At 36.4% G+C, this 24,019-nt stretch overlaps 1 protein-coding gene across 1 annotated transcript in view; it reads left to right on the top strand.

Moving 5' to 3' along the window:
* The first annotated feature begins 228 nt into the window (after nt 1-228).
* Nucleotides 229-24,019, top strand: part of LOC126470744 (mucin-5AC-like) — a 293,641-nt gene continuing 269,850 nt past the window's right edge. The window contains exons 1-2 of the mRNA XM_050098750.1: nt 229-760; nt 4,843-5,141. Of these exons, the coding sequence (XP_049954707.1) occupies nt 5,104-5,141 (38 nt within the window). The 5' untranslated portion in view covers nt 229-760; nt 4,843-5,103. The remainder of the gene's footprint in view (nt 761-4,842; nt 5,142-24,019) is intronic.

The raw sequence follows: 24,019 nt of genomic DNA, 5'->3' as shown, positions 1-24,019 counted from the left end.
CACAGTAGCGCAGCCAACCCATGAGCAGTAAATCCGAAATATACCGCTCTGGCTTACCTGTTTTGTTAGCAGCTTATTAAATCGATAACATCTTGTCTTCACGGGTATCTATATTTTTTTATGTTATCTTGTGTGCTAAATAATTTGTAGCGACCGTACGGAAAACACTTGTTACGGAGTTTCCGCTGAATGGATGACGTTTTTGAATGTTAACTGGAGTGGAGAGTTAAAAATGGTAGCCATGCTTAAGTACTGCCAAAGGTGTTGTGTGTGTTTTCTGGCGATGGCTGCATAACGGAGATGTGACGAACGTCGTGCGGGAATGTGTGAATTCGATTTTAAGTTCGTTTTGTTAACTTAATTTATTGCCCGTTATATATTGGTGTCACGATATCTGAAATGTTTGTAGTGCTCGGCGTGTTTTTTCTTGACAGACTGAATTGTGCGTGCCTCCTGTGTCTACACAAGTTGTTATTCGTTTTACTCTTCGAACATAGTGTCAAACTGAATGAGAACGGTTGTGATAACTTTAGTGATTACTTTGTAGTAAAGAGTAGAATAGTGTTCTGTGATATGCCGAAGATTTGTGATCTTCTGTTTACAACGAATGTCGCAATAGTGTTTTCAGCCCATGAGTCGTGTAGACTCGAAGGCAAATAAGTGTTTTGTGTTCCCAACGTTATGACGGCAGTTAGTATGCTGTCACCCAGTGGTTTTACGTTTTCATTTACATCGCCGCTAACATAAAATACTGATCAACGTAAGTTAAATTTGTTGGTGTTTCTTAGAGTGTATAAAGTGAAGTTTTGCATTTGCGTTCTTACACGTAGTAAAGCTTCCAAAACGTTAACATGCCGAACAGGTACAAACATATATACTAGGCAGTACTAATACATATTTATTACGTAGCATATCGTAGCAATTCGCGATAACACAAAATGTTTTGTATTTGTTATTAGTATTTGTTTGCTGATAGCTGTTCCATTGTGAGATAATGACACCCTTCTTTATGAAGGTGTTAAGAGTAAAGACCGATGGTGAAGGATTTATGATACAGAAAATGTTCTATTTCTTCATTTTCAGAGTTGAAACAATTTTGCACATTTTAAACTATTCTTGAAGAGTTAACTCACATTCTAATATATTTGATCATCATCATCTTTAATGTTGCATTTGAGATTTACATAGAGAAGGGAAGCAAACATCGCCTGTTTAGTTTTTAAATTTCTCCAGACGCGAAATGCAGTTAAAACTAGATAACTTCATTGTTGATCAAGTTACATGAGGAACACCATGATTTTGTACTATGCAGAAGCATAGTTTGTAAATGTCTCCAGAGACTTTGTAGTGAAAAACTTACGTAATTTTAGTTTTTTAAACTGTCATGTTAATCGATAAAAGATACTTCGTTAGTAGCATTTAAATTGGTTATCTAACCTGAATTCTCATCATCCCAAAAATCACTTTCTTTCATGAAAATTTAGCGGTATGTCTCGTGGTATAAACCCGTCATAAACGTCGTCCTGAAAATGTTATTGTGAGTTACAGAATATGCAGTCGCCTAATCAATAGTTGGTCTCTTTTTTGTTTTCAATGTATGCCATGGTTCTGTATGTGATACAGTGCACAGTATTGCATGTGTGATTTCAGAGTTGTAGTGTTGGTGATTATGATTATGATGCAGCTGCTCTGGTACAAAGCATTAGTATCAGCTGTTCAATCATAACAAAGTTACAGAGAAATTTGTATTAAATTCAGAGTATTAAAAGTGTAATATTCCATATTTATTACCTCAAATGATAATGAAAGCAGGTGAAATAATGTGAAGATGGGAAAAATTGTTTATTTTGGTAGTTTGCAGTTGTGTGGCACAATATGACAAACTGCTTGAGCCTGTGCCTCCCTCCACCACCACCACCACCACCACCACCATTCTTACCAGTGTGTTGTCTTATAATCTTTTACTGTGATCAGTTTCTTGAGGCAATGTATAGTTTAGTGTGAGTAACTTTCGTTTACCACATGAGTGATCAGAGTTCATAATTAGTATGTAGCTCTTTAGTGTATGGTTATCTTAGACACCCATAGTAATCCATAATCAGATTGAAGAGTTGAAAACTATTTATGTTTCATCTCAGAAATATGCCCTGCTTGCTCAATATTCTGTGCCCTGTCACTTCAGAAAGTTTGCAATACAATGACTTCCACGAATTATAATGAATGTAAATATTTGAAAGCTTTAGAGATTTAATTAAACACATTGTGAGAAAGGTGCACCACCTAGGTTTATATCAGGATAAATAGAATTTCTTCCTAGTGTATCATTAACAATAGGCTGTCCATATGTAATGGAAATATGTATAACCCTTGAACCACAATGTTTAGGATTAGCAGTTGTGCATAACTGCAATGCAAACTGTTATGTTGTGAGCAGATCCTTTCTCACAGCAAGAGAAACAGTACAACTCGGCATATTTGTACTATGTGCCCAGAATTTATGAAACGAATAATTATACTGATAATAACTTGAAAGCAGCAATCATCCATATGTAAGGTCTCAATGTAAAAAAGAAAATAAAGAAAGAAACAAACCCTGAAACCAGTTACTGTACTTTCGTGTAAAATATTTGAAGTTTACGTTATGGATGGTTGTGTTTGTGGATTGTAATCCTTAACCTTGTACTACAAAGTTCTAGTCTCTCTCTCTCTCTCTCTCTCTCTCTCTCTCTCTCTCTCTCTCTCTCTCGAGGGGGGGGGGTAAGAGAGGGACGAAGGGAAAGAGTTGACAAAATAGTGCACCAGTGATACATTCCCTTGGTGTTAGACATGTAGAATCAGGAAGAAGGTATTGGTGTTGAAACAGCAAGAGAGTTAGACACTTCAATGCCCCCACTGATTCTGTGATTATTAGAAAGGAGACAGTCATAAGTGGACTATAATAATGCTTGAAATTTATAACTGTGTTGTGTTATTGTAATGTGTAAAAGGTAGCAGGTAGGAATTACTAATGTTTTCATATATAATAATAGTAATAATTAAAAATACTTATAAATGTTCAGTATGTAGCTATGTATACAAATTAATTTGTGATGTGAATGTAAACCTTACACTTTATTGTGCAAATGATCCATGGAACATGAAACTGAGACACACATTTCAGCATTCACTTAAAGTCATATAGGGAAACTTAGTTTCATACATTAACAGCTACTCTTACTTAACAGCCCAGCACTTTAATTGCTGTCACTTCAGTCTATATCTAAAACTAGTAGTCATCTATGTATAATTGTGGTTGAGGTAGCACTATAGGAATGTTAAGGTCATTGCATTGAAACACCAGGTATTATTTTGTGTATTCATGCTCTGCACTTCACATTTGTGAGTCAATACAGGTGGCAGAAGAGTGCAGGTTTACTAGTATTTATGTTCAAAAGAGTTTACATCTCACTGTGCCAGTTGGGTACACTTGTTTCTTTTATTAAAATAAAAGAGAGATAACTAAAAAATAGCAAGAAGTCTTATTGTCACTGTCTTGGCACCCTCTCCCTCTTTATTTCACATAATTGCTTTTAGTTTGTAGGCTAGACTGTGATTGGCCCTTACCGACTGATCAGTTGTCATCCAATGTCTGAATTAGTTAGAAAGGTGATAATTTATTCAGGAGTTGATGAAGCCAACAATACAATTCTCAAATAAAAGTTGTGCTGACAGATTGGTGTGTAAGGTAGACTAATGTTTGCATTTATGTCATCTTTAAATCCACTTTTCCATAATTAATGCATTTTTCACCAGAAAAACTAAAACAACAAGATGTGTTCAGAAAATATATGTTAGATGATTGAGTCTCCAGCAAGTACTTTGATGCATATTATATATGTATATCGTAAATAAACTACAAAAAATACGAGGGGGTCAATTGTGTAACTTTTACCGGTTTCCATCAATCATCTTAAAAGTTTGTAAACATTGGTGATTTTCCTTTTCTTACTGGCTGCATGAAGTCTCTAGGCACTTCGGTGTTAGTATTGGTGTTCCATCTTGAGCTTACTGCAGTTTAATTAAAGAGAATTATGCCACACACATTTCTCTTTTATTTATAAAGCATCTTCCATCGTTATTGGAGTTTCTTTTCGTATTCTCTAAACCACTGCTTCTTCCCTCCTTGCTAGCAGGGGCTGACGTCGAAAGACTTCATGTCATATATGCACTTGGCAGTTCTTGCCATCCTGCAGTATTTCCTGTGCTGCATTTGGGTTATTTACACTTCATCTATATAAATTGAACTGAAGTTATATGTGTTTCTCACTTACAGTGTATTGCTGTGCAGAATTAGAAACAAAACTATAGTGTAACGCCGTGCAAAGTGAAAAAAGAAAAGACACACACATCTGTTCAATTTACAAAGCTGAAGTGTAAATAACCTAAATGCACTGCAAGAAATACTGCAGAATGGCAAAAACTGCCAAGTACATATGGGAAATGAAGTCTTTCGATGTCGGCCCCTGCTAGCGAGGAGGGAAGAAGCAATGAATATGTAAAGTAAAACTAATAACCACAGAAGGAGCTTTATAAATAAAAGCGAAATGTGTCTGATGTAATTCTCTCTAATTAAATCGCAGTAAGCTCAAGACTGACAACAACAAAGCTGATTTTTAACAGCTGCTGCAGAAGATGTACATGCAAACAAACATATTACTCTGGACACTTGTTTAGAGCCTTATAATTTTGTTACTAAATTAGGTTGTTAAGGACAACATATTTAAATTTTCAAGTACAGTCTTTCTATTTTGTATAGTTATTCAGTTTGAATAGATTTCTAACAATCTACCCATTCTTTTTCAGGAAAGCGAGGCCTTAGTTACTACTACTAGAAGACCACATCAACGAAGCAATAATGGGTTAGACTAACTATATGTACATATATAAACAGAAATATATTTTTGCGTCATAACCTCTAACGTGCTGTAGCATGCAGTTTCTGTTTACGTAATTTCACTTCTTGAATGGTGATTGAATACCACACCCAAGTGTTATAGAGAAGAATGATACATAAAATGGCTGAACCTGCCAAGGTGTGCTGTTTACTGAAGTAACGTGGCTGAAATGGATGATGGATCACAAAAACTGCTGGATGTAATTGAGTGAGTACATTTTAGACACAGTCTTCAAGTATTCATGTGTGTAACTGTGGTGTCTCTGATTTTTGTATTAATTCAACAGTATTGCTTTTGAGGTGCCATCAATCCCTATATCAATGAGCATTTTTAAGTACTATGTCCTATATCTGTGTAAAATTATTTTCAGTGAATAGGATGTACCATTTTTCCTCTTTCTGACATATATTTGTACATGTTATCTGTTTGCAATGCTGTAAAATGTGTGTATCATCGCTAGTTTTGTGAGATCGAGCATATAGATAATACATAGTGTACATCCTAACTATTTCACAATGGAATTGAGGAAAGTGCCTTGTAGCTGTTTCTTTGTATTTTCTCCATCATAGAATCAAAGGCTAATGTAGTTAGATGGTTTACAGGAACATGAGACACATACCAATTTATATTAATATGCATTTAGCTTTCGCCGTCTGGTGTAAAACAGTACCTTGAATACTTAACAGACAGCAAAGAAACTGTGAAAACAAACTGAAAAAGTATCTCCTTGACAACTCCTGTTCCGTAAAAGAATTTCCATTATTGTACTGTGTAAACTGTGGTTGGTAGGAATTACTAACCCACATCTGTTTATTTAAAAAAACAAAAAAACATAAATAATAATCTTCTAGATGTTCAACATGTAGTCATGTTTACAAATTAATTTGCTATGTGAATGTGAAATGACTTGTTCCACTTCATTATGATTAATCATGCGAACTGACTCATGGAACATGACACTAACAAACATTGTTTTAGTTCATGATTAGGTACAATTAAATTAAAATAGCCGTTTCTCTTATATTGTTTTTTGCTGTGAGGCACCACCACAAGGAACCTTCATCACCTTGAAAAACAGCTAACATCTTAAGACAAGGGCCTTGAGCTATGTAAGGATGTCTGTGGGCATGAACAGGCAGTCATATTTTGATTTTATTGCAATGAAGTCAGTGATGATTCTCCATCCATTCTCCAACTTGCCACAGTCTCATTTTTCTGCCAGGGGATGGTGAGATTTGTTGCTGGGAAATCCAAAATATGCATTAACATGGGGTTAAAACACAAGGAAACCATACAAAATGTCCAATGTAACAAGCCTTTGTACTGATTTTATGGCAGATGCTAAAATGACATGAAGAGGTAGCACAAAATATGGCTCACACAAGAAGGAGATAAGAGACATTTTTCCAGAAGATGAGACTGATTAATATAATATCTACCTCTACATAAATAATCTGCAAGCTACCAGATGGTGCTTGGGAGAGGATACCCTGTACCACTACTTGTCATCCCTTTTCTGTTCTGCTCTCAAATAGAGCAAGGGAAAAACAACTGTCTGTGTGTCTCCATAAGAGCCCAAATATCTCTTATCTTATCTTCGTGGTCCTTATGCGAAATGTGTGTTGGTGGCTGTAGGATCATTGTCCAGTCAGCTTCAAATGCCAGTTCTCTAAATTTTCTGAATAGCAACTTTACTCCCTGATATTTGACAGTGTAACACTGTCAAGCACCACACTACTAATGCTGTATTTGAATATTACGCGTTTGTTTTTCCTAATCATCTGCAGTAACTTATATTTTTTTATGTTTAGAGCTAGCTGCCATTCAGCACGCCAACTAGAAAATTTGTCTGTCATCTTGTATCCTCCTACAGTCTCCCAACTTCAACTGTCTGCTATTACATCCAGGATTAGTTCACTTTTTCCTGGCAGCAAATAAATATTAGAATATGCTAAAGACTCTTGAAGCTTTTACATATCATAGGTATGGGAGACAATTATTGTGGGAAGATATAAGGAGATGGAAGGAGATCTGTTAATACCACCAGTCTGCTAGTATGTATAACGTCATCAAAATGGTAGACATAAATCACTCATTGGAATACAGCATGGAAAAAAAAGAAAAATATGAGAGTTGTAACTGTTTTTCTCATGAAATCACATTCATTGTCTACTCACTGTCAGTCTCTTGTTAGCCTAACCTAGACATCGAACAATGCTAAAGATCACTCACCACAACTTACCAACCTACATTCATATAATACAATAATTACCATCTTCTTCTAAATGTTCTTCCCTGTCTCTACAAACACACTGCTCTATTTTGCACTGCCTCCGACATATCTTGACAATTTTGGCCCTTTCTTGCCTGTAATAGGTCGGTTTTTTCTTTGCTTCCATTAGGTTTTCTTTCCCAAAACTTTCCTTAAAACATATTTGTTAAATCAGTGTCCAAAGTGTCTAGTTCCCTAGGTTGCAATGGATGCTATGATTTTTTTCTGTTGATATCTTTCAAAACGTCTTTAATGGATTTTCTTTCTGTTGAACTGGTCCTCATTAGTCCTAATATATTATAGAAGTAAAATAAATATGTCCTGTTCTAATCTGACATCATCTGCGGACTTGTGATATCACATTTCATATCATTATTACTACCCTGATCAATGCTGATAGCCAGTATTGGTAGGCTGAATCCACCAGGGGTGGACGACATCATCAAAACAGTCGAGACTTAAAAAGATGATAACTTTAGCCACATTTCTGTTGAAAGAAAATATAAATTTTATTATTTTTCTTTATAGTGATTTTTACTTTCTTAAAAATAAATCATTCCTACATTAGACCCTTTTTCAACTTGTACTGTGTGCTCTGTTTGAAATTATCATTTTATTGTTACAGTTATTACCTCAGTCAGATGTAAAAACCAAACAAATTAAATGGATTATGTTAATGTGCACTGTTTAAGTAATAGACTTTTATATTGTTAGTGTAATTTTTGAACTTTACAAATGGTTGTTCACCTGTTTCTCAATGGTAAATTAAAGCTCAAATTTTTGTGTATTACAAGTGGTGTTTGGAATTGATATTTTTTGGGGACTACAGCACAAAAAAAAACTGTGAAATTTCATTTATAACTTAATCACTAATTATGAACATTATGTTGTTGAATGTTCTGAAATTGAAAAACATTTTCTTCTAGAATGCTGTCTATTTGTGGAATTAGCTATACAAGAACCTAATGTTTCGGAGACAGCTGGCAAAGCAGTCATTACTGTAGTGCTCTGTTAAGCCTATTGGACATAGGTGTCTTTCTCAGTATGTGTTGGTCCACCTCTGTAGTTATTTAGCATGGCATTGATTGATACAGTTGTTGGAATCCTCTTGAGGAAGTGTTAGATCATCAAACTACCTAGTTAGTTGTAGGGTCCTGCCCATAATGCTCCTAATGTTCTCAACTGGGGACAGATCTAGCTATCTTGCTGGCCAAGGTAGGATTTACAAGCATGAAGATAAGCAGTAGAAACTGTCGCCATGAGTGGGCGGGCCTTATCTTCCTGAAATGTAGGCCTGTGATGGCTTTCCATGAAGGATGACAAAACATGGCATAGTACATTGTTGACATACCACTTTGCTGTAAGGGTGCCACGGAGGGTCCCATGGATGACAACCAAATGGGGCCTGTTATGAAATGAAATGGCTCACCAGCCAATCACTCTAATTGATGGGCCGTATGGCAGGCAACAGGCAGGTTGGTATCCCACAGCTGTCCAGGGCATCTCCACACATGTTCACTGGTCTTCGAGGCTCAGTTTGAAGTGTGGCCCTTCAGAGAAGACAATTCTATTCCAGTCAATGTTATTCCAGGTGGCATGTGCCAGACACCTCTGCAAACAGACTTGTTTGTGTACAGAGCTCAATGGCAACTGGGCTGTGAGTTCAGCCTCCTTTGTGTTAGCGTCCTATTAATGGCCCTTACGGTCACTGAGGCACCAATTGCACATTGTTTTGATGGTAATGATGAATTCTGAGCTCTCTGATGATAGCTTTCTCCTCTTGTTCTGTCATCCTTCTAGGTGAACTGCTTGGTTCTTAATGTTGTGTTCAGCCGTGGTTTGTGCACTCCTGCACATCATCATGTAATTGTTAATTGTGGCACCATTCCTATTGGATTGTTAAGCCAACTGGCTTCCTTGAGTCCTACTGCACTTTCTCTTTCATAGGCTGAAATCTGCGTATGTTGTCTGCGAGACATAGTTACTGTCCAGCTGAGTCCACGGAATGAATTCATAAAGACTTTATGCCTGGTATCAGTGTTTCTCCTGTTTACTATCCTTGCCAGCTGTGCAGTGAAGTCCGCAGCTCGTGGTCGTGCGGTAGCATTCTCGCTTTCCGCGCCCGGGTTCCCGGGTTCGATTCCCGACGGGGTCAGGGATTTTATCTGCCTCGTGATGACTGGGTGTTGTGTGATGTCCTTAGGTTGGTTAGGTTTAAGTAGTTCTAAGTTCTAGGGGACTGATGACCATTGATATTAAGTCCCATAGTGCTCAGAGCCATTTTGTGCCGTGAAATTGAGCTGCAGCATCGCACATTTAGCCATTGGCTGCCAAAGGTTATAGTTTTGTATTGTCCATTGACATACCTGTATGAATATCACTTTTTGATCAATTTGCATAACACCTTCTTGGTGTGTCTTTTTAGTGTAAATCTGTGTGCACATCATTGTTAGGTAATATATTTAGTTAATTTTTCAGAACAGAAATATTGAATTGTGTGCTTGAAGTTGTAAGTGTCGCCTTCTCTGGGTGCTTAAAGTGCATGTACCATTAACAGGGCGCGCGCGCCCACACACAGACACACACACACACACACACACACACACACTCTCTCTCTCTCTCTCTCTCTCTCTCTCTCTCTCTCTCTCTCTCTCTCTCTCTCTCTCTTTTCCATCCCTACTAAGCCGTTGTGTTACATAATAGATTTATGGTAGTAAAGTTCACACCACTTTTACCGGATAAACACCAAATCCTATGGAATTGAAAACGACTTATTGTGTTGTCAGACTTGTTATGTACATAAGATAGTTCTCCATTCTGCATAAAGCCCCTATCAAGGGGAGATTCCGATCCATGACCACTTCCTTCCACTTAACGGATATTGGCCAGAGCTGGAACCCAGACCTGCATTTCTCACTCTTTGGTGTTCAGATGTGCTCAACAAGATTGTGGTTAGATGACCTGGTGAGGGGTTGCAAACAAGTATCCTGTGTCTGTGAAGTGTTCCTCAAACCATTCTGACACTATCCAGGAATGATGGAGTGGTACATAGTCTTGCTAAATTTAAAGTTTACTGCAAAGTATTGTAGGCAGACAGACAGATGTGGTTGATCAGATAGTACAGTGGTTCTCAATCTTTCTGAGACCATTACTCTTGAATGCAGTCAGGTATTAGATACTCCCAGTCATCAATATTAGCACCTAACTAAACTTTAAAATAAAAGAATTTTGTGTGTTATTTTTAAAATGACAAAAAGTAAATAATATTTAGTTTTTGTAGGTATTTTAATAAACAATGAACTAGCGACACACACACACACACACACACACACACACACACACACAAAGCAATTGTCTCTGGATCATGAGTGCTTCCTACAGTTCCTTCATAGAAAAAGAAACAAACTATTCACATTGAGGATAGACACTCACTATGAAACATGCTTCTTCTGCACCATTCCTCTTCCTAGTTTCATTGGCACCTGCACTCTCATTTAAAATCGACCTAGTTCAAATGTGTGCACTATACGCACTATACTTATTGTTTGTAAACCACTTGATTCCGGGACATCTTGCTTCTTTATTGGCGGAAATTGAAGACTTCAGGTTGCCAATGCTTTGTGTGTGCCCTGTGCAACTAACATCATCAAATAATAATAATAATAATAATATGTAAGCACTGTAGTGGTGTAGTAGGCATTACAATTATTGTTGTGTTGTGCTGTGCTGTCAGTTAATTTCTTGTGGAATGAATAGTGAAGCAATTTGTGATCCATTGCAATGGCTACCTACTACTGTGAAAGGCATTTTCATGAGATATTTAAGCATATGTGATGCATATGTTTCAGTTTTACCGTCATAGATGCTTGCTACAAAGCATGTGTGTAGTGAGTGGGCTATGTGAAGATGGTGATGGTGCATTTGTTTCACAAGCTGTAACACCTACCACATTGCGTGTCAAATCTATTCTAGTATGTAAAAAATGTAATTATTTATAACTTACATAATCTGTTTTACAGTCTCATGAAATAGTGATAACAGAATGATATTTTAAAAATAATTTAGTTTTGTGGCCGAAACATACTAGAACCCTTCTGTTTTTATCCTACAGGAAATTTCATTTTACCCCTATGGGTAATCACCTCCAGGTCTGAAACCACTGAGATAGTAGGTTCCTGCATTGTTCATCAATGAGAACGGTGACAGACACAGAAATAGTTCATTTTCCCAATATAAACATCCCTCCATATGAGAATATCTGCATGAAGGTGGCCCTGTTAATGCAGGATGCATCACCTCATAAGATTTTCTGTGGTACCACAATCAGTGTGTGTACAACAGATCATCAGAACAAGCAACATTTTTCCATGCTTCAAGCATGCGTTGCATCCATAAGTCCATGGTAACCTCTTTGCATAATGGCATATGATAAGCAGCAGTAGAAATGTTGGATAGTGGCAATCTGTAGCACATTTTTGTACTGTGACACATTTTTGCTGGAGGGTGCGGTTTGCGAGTTATTCAAGAAAAACATACCCAAGTGATCTTAAAAGCGTTCCATCTCGGAAACCATTCGGAATAGGGCATACATCCATATGAAATTTTCTTGTTCAGAATCACTAATACTATCACCCCTCAAAGCATGTACCTTCCCTCCTGACTCACCCTGCGTGTGTGTGTGTGTGTGTGTGTGTGTGTGTGTGTGTGTGTGTGTGTGTGTGCGTGTGTGTCTATATATACTTTAGAGGAATTCAAAATTGACAGGAAAACAATGCCAATTATCCAACAGACATTAACAGGTACAAACTCCAAAGTTCAGTTCATGGGAGAAATTACAGAAGCATATCAAATCTACACCCGTGTTCGCCAAGGAGATAGACTCTTGCCTCTCCTATTTAACATAATTCGGAAAAAAATTGTAGAGGCATGTGGGAACAAAATAATGGGAAACCAGTCCTAGATTTAAAAGAAAAAGGACAGAGAATCCACATGAAATGTCCATCTTTAGCAGATGACAGTGCTGTTCTAACACACTTAAGAGGAGAAGCCAAACTTGCATTGTATAAACTTTATGAAATCTCACAGAAAATTGTCTTACAAATGTACTACGAGGAAACTCAATTCATGAAAAGGAAGCTGCAGGTAATCTCCCCTTTATAACTTAGTACAGAAAAGTGTCACAAGTTAGGCACTTAGAAATATCAAGGCAGGATCATCCAATCATTGGCACTAGACACAATAACCAATGCCAAAAGAATATCACAATTACAAAAAAGCTTATAAACTCTTGTACAGTCACTGCAATAAAAAATCTCTCTCTGTCAATGCAAAACTAAGTCGTCACAACAAGGGTCCTCTGCTGGAAGCATTGTACGCTGCAGAAACTATGGTGATTCATGATCAAATGAAAATGATGATTCATGGTCAAAAAAAAAGAAGAAGATGGAAAAGTAGGGGAAAAAGGCTCAGCAAAATATTTGGACCATTTTTTCATGAGGTCCTTTGGAAAAAGAGGCTTTCGAGAGGGGTCTACAAACGGATAAATTTTATGAACATATCCACAGGGTGAACAAGAACCTACTCACAAGCAAATCTTCGAGTCAGCAAAAACTATCAAAACAAGACAAAATAGATCATTGAAATAGAAGAATATATAAAAGAAGATATTACACAAGATAACGTAAGTGACCAGAAACAGTTCAGAAACATAATAAAAAATGTAGACTTTAACAAAAACTTATCAAAAAGAGAATGGTAAATGTATGGTCAGAAGAACACTGGTGAGAGCACAGCAGAGACATGAAAAGAATTTGGAAAGAAAGAAAGAAACAACAAGACAATCATAACTACCCAAGTCCAAACACACACACATAAAAAAAGGAATATTCGGTATAATTTGTTAAATGGCTGTGATGTAAAATCCTTTTGTGGTGTCAAGGTTGTTAAACACTGGTTTTATGTCTAAACCATTTGGAAAAGTTTTTAAAGCAGAAAAGCAGTTTGTAAATTGTCACATTTAGTCTGCATTACTTTCTCATATTGAGGATGAATGATGTGCAAGTGTATCAAAGATTTCTATTTTGTATTCATTCTCAAATATAGAAATAAAGTACATGTTACAAGGGATAGTATGAGGCAGGTTTTTTAAGTATCATTTTGAAATAAAAATAAACCAAGTAGACTTCTCTTAGCAATTTTCTGCATAATATAAGCTAATTTTTTACATGATTTCCACCAGTATTAAGGCACTTACGGTATGTTACAACCAACTGTTGAATACCAGACATGTAGAAATCTGCCACCTGAGCATAACTTTAGATCATTTAAATGCTCTCTAACAGTGGCATAAAGCACATTTCTTGACACTTACAAATGATGGGATGGTAGAGAAATGGGTGAGAGCTTTTAAAGACATCCATACAAATGTACACAATGAGGAATGAAGTGGACGACCTTCAGCCATGACTGACAATTTGGTGCAGAAATTTGATTAAAAAGTGAGAGAGAACAGGCACTTTACGATTTTGACATTATTTGAAGAGTTTCCTCAAGTGTCAACAATTATGCTTTAGTAAATTGTAACAGAACATTTAAATTACCGAAAGTTGTGCTCTGGCGACAGATATTTATGAGGATGGTACTCAAAACTGATTGTACAATACAATAAGTGCCTTAATATTTGTGGTAATTATGTAGAGAAGTAAATTAAAGTACAGGCTTTCCTTTAAAAGTAAAACTACTAATAAAAAGTCTACTTGTTTAATTTTCATTTCAAAGTGGTACTTGCTTAAAGAACACACCTGGTATATTGCAATATTGCAGTATTGAAGTCCACAAGTGAAGGCAAAGCTTATTGCTTAGTAGGCTTTTCTTAAGTCTCCTCATATTTCACAGGATCATTATATTTCAAATATCATAGTCTTGTCGTCGTCGTCAGCCTGTGATAGAACTGCCCAGATGAGTCTATCTTGTGCAACTCTTAATCTGTGTACAATTACTGAAACATACGTCCATTTGAACCTCCCTACTATAAACAAGTCTTTGTCACCCTGTACAATTTTTACACTCCATTACCAAATTAACTAATCCTTGATGCCTCAGAATATGTTCTCTCTCTCTCTCTCCTCCTTTTAGTCAAGATGTGTGTTAAATTTCCCCCTACCCTCCCCTCCCCTTCATTCCATTTGCAAGGGAGCATTGTATTTAGGAAAACTTCAGACTTCAAATTTTCTCCTCAATAATTATAAATTTCAAATATAGGAAAAAGGCGAAGAAATATTTACCTATATATAAATTCCTTTGTGTATATTTTTAAAATATGTAAAAAAAAAAAAAAAAGAAAAGAAAAACAGCCCTGTAAATTTCTTGAAGTGGATAAAATTGATAATATATTGCCCACAAACACTTTGGCACAGGGCACATAAATAATTTCAGTATTATAATTGTTCATAAATATCTATGTTGAAAAGCTACTGGTAGAGAAAATAAATGTCAGATTTGCTGTGGTACATTATAATTAGTTTTTTATTGCCTTTCATTGTACAAACAGATTTTATTTTAGTTCTATTCACTGTATATTTACCATTATTCCATCCAGTTTCATAGTTCGGCAAGCATCATTGCACAGGTATTCTTGTTTCTATAATGTTTACAAACTTTTAATCAAAGTCATTTTCAGTCTTTCTTTGTTCGGTTCAGAAGTAGTTTTTAAGCAGGATATAGACCTTTTATTTAAATTGTAAATAGGAAATGGAACCCCACATTTGGAGCGTGCAAAATGAACATTGAGCCAAGGTTATTCAATAGTTTTCTGCAAAGTCATTGTACTCATTTTTTTGCTACCTCCCACTCACCTCTCTCTCTCTCTCTCTCTCTCTCTCTCTCTCTCTCTCTCTGTCTCTCACCTGCCCTACTCCATCTGCCCTTTCCTTACTGGTAAAGATAGAACTGCAAAACGTTGGAGGTAAACATTTGGTGTGTTTATTCTTCAGAGGAAAAGTCTTGAACATCAATTTTTGTAGTGCACTTTTGCTGCTGTTTGGGTTAGGACACTCATGATTTGACAAAATATATAAGCATTGTTCATAGTTACAAACTATTGCCAGAATTCTATCATTGTGCTATGGAATCAATAGTAGTTTCATCAGCTCCCAGTGAGCACCTTCAGTTTTTCTATTGTTGTCTGCAGTGGAGTCCACTCAGCCTTGTGCAGCAAAATGAGAAAATTCTTAATAAAATTAAATAATTGACATGCTTGCTGCCATAGCCCACCATATCTAAAGACTGGAGTCTTATGATGACGACGACGGCACAAGAACAATACTTGTAATATTAATAATACTTTGATAAAATGGCTAATTAGGTGATATGTTGCAATCTAATCTAATTTTAGGCTGAAACCTGTCCAACACTTTGTGTATTAAATTACCTATTAGAACATGAAGAAAATGTGTCCACAGTAACACTCTTTCTTGTTCTAATATTATTTCACAGAACAATACTAAATTGTACATTAACACATTTTTCATTGTTATTTCAATAGAATCACAGTATTGGATGTTTATAATCTTACATATACTGATCTGTAAATGAATGTCACTCACTCATCTGCGTGTGTTGGTATTAATGCCTTGAAGGCACACATTACTCATACTACTATAGACACTAGTATTGGAAATTACATTCGTAGATGATGAATAAAAACTGCTACAGCTGCTGTAAACCTTTCATTAAAGGCACAACCAGTGTCATAATTTAAATTGCATCATCAGGTGCAAATATGATGCGCAGAGATGTGTAAAATAGTTTATTAAAAGTACTTAAATTCATAATGCAAATACTTTATTTATTCTGCTTCAAATGTAAATACAAAAAGGTTTTAAATAAAAGTATTTAAATACTAAATCCAAAATATGTATTTTCAAAATACCTTTAATCAAAGAAAATGCCTCAAATTACTGAACAGTTTAGATGCCATTTGTTTCACTGATTTTTAACACCAGGTATTGTTAAAATCTTTCACGTTGCATGTAGGTAGCCTCATTATTATTCCATCAAAGGAAAATGCTCATCCAACAGGAGCAGAACTTGGTAAACAAGTATTATTTAAGGAAAAGCTTGTTTTTTACAGTTGGATATTTGTTCAACGAATATAAACTTATTTTCATTGTATTTTAAATACCGCTGTGTTTCCAGATGTGGCCACTATCACTGGTTACGGAAGAATCAGCGTCCTCAACAAACATATTATAAGATTCAATCTCATCTTTTTTTTCATAATTTTGCAAGGTCTTCTTCTTCTTCTTCTTCTTCTTCTTCTTCTTCTTCTTGCTTCATCCCTAGCACTTTTGAAATAAACGGTTCTTTAAGGTATTATCTGCAAGCCTTTGGTACGAATTTTGTTTTGAAAAGAGGGTAAGATATGAGTGCAAATATACCATCGTTTACTTTTGGTCCCTCTAATTTGAAGAATCTCCCAAAATGCCTATGAAGACTTTTTTAAATAATTTCTATCATCACATCACAGTATGCAGTGTTATTCATTTGCAATCTTCTTAGCATTCTTTGAATTCTTATTAGTTCTGGTAGAAGATATCCATAGTAAGCATCTTTGTCCCCTTCTAAACTTCTAATGCTGTCAGCAACATGCATGTTTTTAACAGTGTATGTATTCACTAAGACAATTTATTTTAATTTGATCTGCTAATCATGATTTCCTTATTTAATTTCATTTAGAGCATCCTTGACTTTGAGTAGACCTTGAATAGAATTATGGTACGAATTCCATTGTGTTCAACATGGGTAAGTAGGGGATTTTCCAGTTAAATTTAAATTGTTTTCACAAGCTTTAGGGCACGCTGAACACAGATTCCATAATGCTTGACATTTTGATGTGGCTGCATCTTGCAGTTTTTTGTATAAATTATTTTGAGATATGGCCTTATCCACGTCAGTTTTTGCTATTAAATGTAGTGTGTGTGTGTGTGTGTGTGTGTGTGTGTGTGTAGCAGTGTTGCATCTGTCATAATTAGGCAGTTGCAATTCTTCAAAATCTTTGGATGTCTCTGGAAATTTTCTTAGTCTTAACACATAATCACCAATAATATTATCATGCACGACTTCAGTACTTTGAATATGAGCTAAATCTCTCTCACCTGTTCCTGTATCTGAATCTTTTCCATACACTTTATAAGCTTTGGGCATATTTGATCCATTGCCAGTAGAAGTTTTCACAATTTTTGTCAGCTTTTAAATTGAGAATGAGCGTCCACAATTTCTTTAGCTACTTTATTGTAACTGTACGTTGCGCTGTAAACCTCCTGTAAACTGGAGCTAAACTGTTTTGTTCAGGTGTAATCAATCTATTGAGCTGCTACACCCAGATAGTAGGGGTGCATACAAAATCAACCTTTTTCAAAGCTCCATTTGTTCTCTGAACATATTCTGTGTGGTGTTCTACAATTTTTTTATTACATGTTTCCCAAACACATATTTTTTGGTGGTACATATAACTGCTGTGTGCATTCAATATGAACCTTAAAGGATTCATTTACACAGTTTAGATATAGTTGACATCACTGACGAAGCTATCGATCACCATGGTCAAATCTTTGTCTGCGTTTGTAATGTAGTGTTGGATAAATGCTGTTAGTAAAACAATAGTATAAAAATTATTGGTGGCCAATAAAAACTATCAATACTAAACAGGGATTGGAGTACACATTATATGTTTACTATTCTTGTTTTCTTAATGTAAAATAAACTGAAATCATCTGATAATACCAAACAGTCCCAAAAGGAAATGAAGGAAGAAGAATTAGGGATAGGCCTTCACCTTGTTGTACACCTTCTTTTATTTTGAAAGACTGAAATTTCTCCCATAAATTTTACTGTATAGACAGGACCTGTAAGTGAAACTTCATGGCAGCTTAAAACTGTGTGCCGGACCAAACTCTTAACTCGGGACCTTTGCCTTTCACGGGAAAGTGCTCTACCATCTGAGCTACCCAAGCACAACTCACGCCGTGTCCTCACAGCTTTACTTTCACCAGTACCTCATCTACTTTCCAAACTTCACAGAAGCTTTCCTGCGAACCTTGCAGAACTAGCACTCCTGGAAGAAAGGGTATTGCGGAGACGTGGCTTAGCTGTGAGTCGTGCTTGGGTAGCTCAGATAGTAGAGCACTTGCCCGCGAAAGGTAAAGGACCCAAGTTCGAGTCTTGGTCCGGCACACAGTTTTAATCTGCCAGGAAGTTTCATATCAGCACACACTCCGCTGTAGAGTGAAAAATCTCATTCCAGTACCTGTAAGTGTTTCATGGATTAGGTTTGCCAGTTTAAACATTATGCCATATTCTTGAATTATGTAATGTATAAAACTTCCTGGCAGATTAAAACTGTGTGCCCGACCGAGACTCGAACTTGGGACCTTTGCCTTTCGCGGGCAAGTGCTCTACCAACTGAGCTACCGAAGCACGACTCACGCCCGGTACTCACAGCTTTACTTCTGCCAGTACCTCGTCTCCTACCTTCCAAACTTTACAGAAGCTCTAGTTCTGCAAGGTTCGCAGGAGAGCTTCTGTAAAGTTTGGAAGGTCGTGCTTCGGTAGCTCAGTTGGTAGAGCACTTGCCCGCGAAAGGCAAAGGTCCCGAGTTCGAGTCTCGGTCGGGCACACAGTTTTAATCTGCCAGGAAGTTTCATATCAGCGCACACTCCGCTGCAGAGTGAAAATCTCATTCTGGATATTTAATGTATAGTTTCTCTGTTAACAGAATCAAAAGCCTTTTTGAAATCCACAAACATAACTACAATGTCCTTTGAAATAAGTAATCTACGGTGAATTAGGACCACAAAACACAGCAGTAGGTTGGAAATTATGAAGTGATGCTGAAATATACCAAAATGTAGAAAATATTTCAAACATAATGAGAAAAAGAAGACATGTTTTTTGGACATTAGTTTCGAATGCAAGACAGTAGATTAACTAATGTGATTTTAAAATGTATGTTGGGTAAATAGTCCACAACAAGCTGGGTCAACAAAGTAAAAAAGGATTTAGAAAGAACCAATATAAAAACAATATACAAATAACAGAGAAACCTTTTGGAAAGAAGTATTGAAAATGGAAGGATTCCAAGGCAGGGTAGCTAAAAAGGCTGTTTCAAAATGGCCTGAAGACAGGTAGAAGAAATGTGGTGAACAGATGAAAGCATACTGGAAGAAAAGAAAAAAACAAACAATGAAAAATTGAAATTGGAACATGGTCATCAGATGGCCTCTTCACAGTTCAAAAAAGAATCTAACCGATGAAAAGATAAAGCAGTTTTTCAAGTACTCCATATATGTAGAGACTGTTTACAAAGATCTAGCTGTCACTGTCACATTTCATAAACTCTCTTGGTGAGTAAACTCGTGATTTCACAAAAATGCAATACTGACCTTGCTCCCTTCTTCCTTCATTTCCTTTTGAGATTTTTGTGCATTATCAGATGACTTCAGTACGTTTTACATGAAGCAAACAAGAATAGTGAACATATAATGTTTACTCAAGTCTCACTGTCTTTTCTAGTAATTAGGGTTATATTCGTTTTGGCACCATCTGTTGACATCATGGAACTATTTTTGTTTAAACAAATGGCTCATTAAATGAATGAAAATTACAAAGTATGAAATAAAAAACTCAAGAGAAGCATTTTGTATTTGCATTTCAAAAACAAGTATTTCTCAAAATTCACATCTCTGATAATGAACAATGATGCAATTTAAATTATGAAACTGATCTTGTCTTTAGTAAAGGATTTACAACAGCTGCAGCAGTTTTTAGTCAATATGCAAAAGTTCAGCTGTGGACGCCCATCCAGTAAACTGTTTTGTATATTTGTAGAGGCGTACTTCATAGAGAATCGGAATCTACTTCTGCCATCTCTCACTGCAAACATATGTGCAGTTGATGTCACAGAATCTCTCTGTGTGTTCTCTTTATCTGTCCATAAAGATCATGACATATTTCCTTCACTTAAGTTATTGAGATTATTGTATTGCAAAAATAATTGTTTCCTTAATATAGCTCAAAAGTCAGAGTCAAGTGTTATTAGTGAAGTAGTTATCAGGCTTTTTGCTTATGTCTGCAAAGCTAGTTGATACTTGTCATGGAGAAATAGCCACCATTGTGTGCTCCGTTACCCAATCCAGACTTAATTATTGAATAAAGCAGTGTTCCTAAAGAATCTGATAGTAATGACTGCAAAGGGGTTGTGGTGTAGCACATAACCTGTATATTAGTCCTGTTGTGTAGTAAAAGAAGTTGCTGCATGGTCAGTGTTGTAATGTTCTAAGTGTTCAACTTCCTACAGCATTATGACTGACCCGAATGAAATAAAGTATCAATGAAACACATGAATGGGAGTTTTGTGGAGGTCCTGCAGCACCGCCGGCCTCTGTGGCTGAGTGGTTGTAGGCACTTCAGTCCAGGACCGCGCTGCTGCTACAGTCGCAGGTTCGAATCCTGCCTCGGGCATTGGTGTGTGTGATGTCCTTAGGTTAGTTAGGTTTAAGTAGTTCTAAGTTCTAGGGGACTGATGACCTCAGATGTTAAGTCCCATAGTGCTCAGAGCCATTTGAACCATACTTCACCGATCCAAGTCTCCGCTGCTCCTCTAATAGACTCGTCGTCGAGGGTACAAAATCGTAATCGTCCTTGGGCTTTCTGATTACTGCTTCACAGTATATTTATTCCCTTATAAAAGTTGTTGAAAATAATCCACTACAGTTCAAAAGAAACAATGATGTACTTGTTTTTAGCACAAAAAGGGGTGTACAATGCTGCTATTTTTTTTTTCACTTACACAGTGGTATAAAATGTCTGACAGCATAGCAAAATTTGAAAACAAACTAAAGAATTTTTCCTTGACAACGCCTTCTATTCCGTAGAATAATTTCTTTTATTGTAATATTTAAAATGTGGTGGGTAGGATTTACCAACCCACATCTCTATACTTACACACAAGCAAGAAACGAAGAAAAGAAGCCATATAAATGTTCAGCATATCATTATGATTTTTCGTGCAAAATGATCTGTGGAACATGGAACTATCTATCTTTAGAAAACTATAAAATAATACAAAATGGCTGGTCTTCAGGATGTGAAATTCATTATACTGCCCCCCCCCCCCCCCCCCCCCCACACACACACGCAAAAGTACAAGCCACTGTCCTGCCTTCCAGAACTATTTGAACTATTTGGTTGTTCCTTAGATAGGCGAGAGGGGTATATTGGGGAAAGTTAGGAAGGAATGACTGGTCACTCAGACCCCAGGATGAGAGTGGAGCTAATCGATGGAATCTGCCATTTAAATTTCCATTCATTTCAATCTCTCAGTTGACCAAGAGAAGCCACTGTGCCCTCCATTGTGGCTTTAGATACTGACAAAAATCACATTACTCCATATCATGTCCAACACACCTGTGTTACGTAATATTACTGTAACTAGATACATCATTGTTGGAGGAAAGTAGTGATAAAGAATCAGCTGAACAGGTGTAGGCTTCGTACTGCAACATAATGCTTGTGTGGCACGTGAAAACAGAAAATGAACAAACACTGGCAACATTTTTTTCCATCTGTAAATTTTTTAGAATGGAGGTTGTGATGGTATAGTGATCTGTAGCATTGCCCAAGGTCTAGGTCATGTTGGTAGCTGATAGTTTGGTTGTATGTTTGTGAAGCAGTATTGAAGGCTTCAGTTGATCCATGATAAACTCTAGTTCATAAACAAACTCATTCTTGATCACCTCAACTTCTTAGTTAGCAGAATGATCTCATTTATGACTCTGTCTCTAATGTTTTCAAAGTCAATGGACTGTTAAATTCTAACCTTCCTTCCTTTCTCCCTTCATTTATGAATTACTCAGGAACTGTGAATTATGATGTTTATTTTTTGAACCTACTCTCTTTATGTTTTCTTAAAGTGTCAAAACCATAGTTAACATGCCAGAAAATCGCTTTTATTAGCCCTCATGCAAGCATGCCATTTTTCATACCACAAGTGAGTGTGCAGTGTAGTTGGTACACGTGCAAAGAACAACTGACTTTATGGTACCAAGGTATACATGTATGAGCAACATCACAGTTTAATTTTAGTCTAATTAAACAATGATGAAATGAACATACATTATACGAGTTAGATCACTGTTTGGTTTAACAATAACAAAATAAACTTTCATTATTGCACTCTGCTGCTGCGTCCAAGTGTCATCCCACAGTAAGCATTAAATGGTAGAGATGCATCAGATCCCATCCAAATGCTTATTGGGTTACCATTTGTCTCGTAGACAATTGCCTCATTGTGGGATTGTGCTGCTAGCTCGGAATCTGGGTCAGTTTTGTGCACGGATCATAATTTTTTTTCTCACCTTGCTCACTGTTTATTTTATATTACAGCTCCTCACTAGGATATATGACAATATAACGTATCACTATCTTAGCTGAGATGAAAGGAAGATTTAGGTATAGGCTCGCAGTTATAAAACAACAATGGATCGGTACAAGACAACGTTATAAGTGGTTGGCCCTCTTTGTAAATAGGCGTGCCCAGTTGAGTGCTTCAGAATATGTCAAATACTGTAGGTCATTCATAAAATAGTTGACCTTATTTGCTGGACATTTACTTGAAGTAGCATCTTTACCTTTTAATAAAGTATAGGTTTCATGTTGCATTTAAAAAACTAACGTTGCAGTCCATGACCTTTTGGAGACACCTGACAGAGCAAGGCAATCAACTTTGCCTTCTACATTTTCAATAAGTTTAAGATTGTGCAAGGAGACTTAGTTTAGTTATCAAGCAGTTTTCCGGCACTAATTGCAACAAATAATGCCTGCAGCTTACTTCCAAACACTTTTCTTTGAAAAACCCAGAAATATTTTTATTTCTCTGCCGTTCTCATAGACCATTATTTAAACTTTTACTTTTTGCCCTATTTCTATTGCATTTTAGATTTGAAAGGATGCTTAATGTAACATAAAACTTGCGTCATAGTAGATAGTGTTATGACTGTAATTTCTTTTCATCCTCAGAATTTACACTTGTTCTGCCCAAACCAACTTTAAATATTTGCAAAATGTAGCTAATGTGCAGAAAAAAATGACCATCCCAAGTGTGCTGTAGTAGTATGTTTCTGATACACTGTACAATACCCAGAAAACAGAAGGAAATGAAAAATCCAAGAAACATCTATCCAATAAATAATCCAACATATTGTGCATAATTCTTTGTAAAGCATGGTTATTGACAAGAAATAGAGCTTTGTGCTGATTGTAGTTGACAAAGGAGTCTTGATCAAAAAAGTGTTCGAAAGTGTAACGTGAAATTATCCCGATCACAAGCAGGACTTGCTTTGTAATTGGAAGAGTAGAGGCCATGTTACTAAACTTCCTTCTGGTGTAAATCACATTTTTTCCCTATTTTCACCGCTAAATCCATGAAGCAAGCTAATCAGAAGATTAAACTTTAAACTGTGAGGGTGTGCTGAAAAGTAATGACTCTAAATTTTTTTTTATGAGAAAAGCTCTTGAACCATTTTAAATACAACAAACCTTAGGAATGTTGTACACCTTTATTCTTAACGTCTACATATTTGTTTTTCAACACAGTTACCCTGGTGATGAACGCATATCTCCCAACAAGACACCAGTTTTTTGATACCCTCACAGTAGGATGTTTGACTTTGTTGAAGGAGCCATAGCCTCACCTTTGCTTGCTCCACTTCCTCACTGTGAAAGTGAAGTCCTCAAATTTGTTCTTAGTTATGGAAAT

Source organism: Schistocerca serialis, chromosome 3, assembly GCF_023864345.2.
Source record: "Schistocerca serialis cubense isolate TAMUIC-IGC-003099 chromosome 3, iqSchSeri2.2, whole genome shotgun sequence".
NCBI lineage: Eukaryota > Metazoa > Arthropoda > Insecta > Orthoptera > Acrididae > Schistocerca > Schistocerca serialis.
This window is presented reverse-complemented; position numbering and strand designations above follow the sequence as displayed.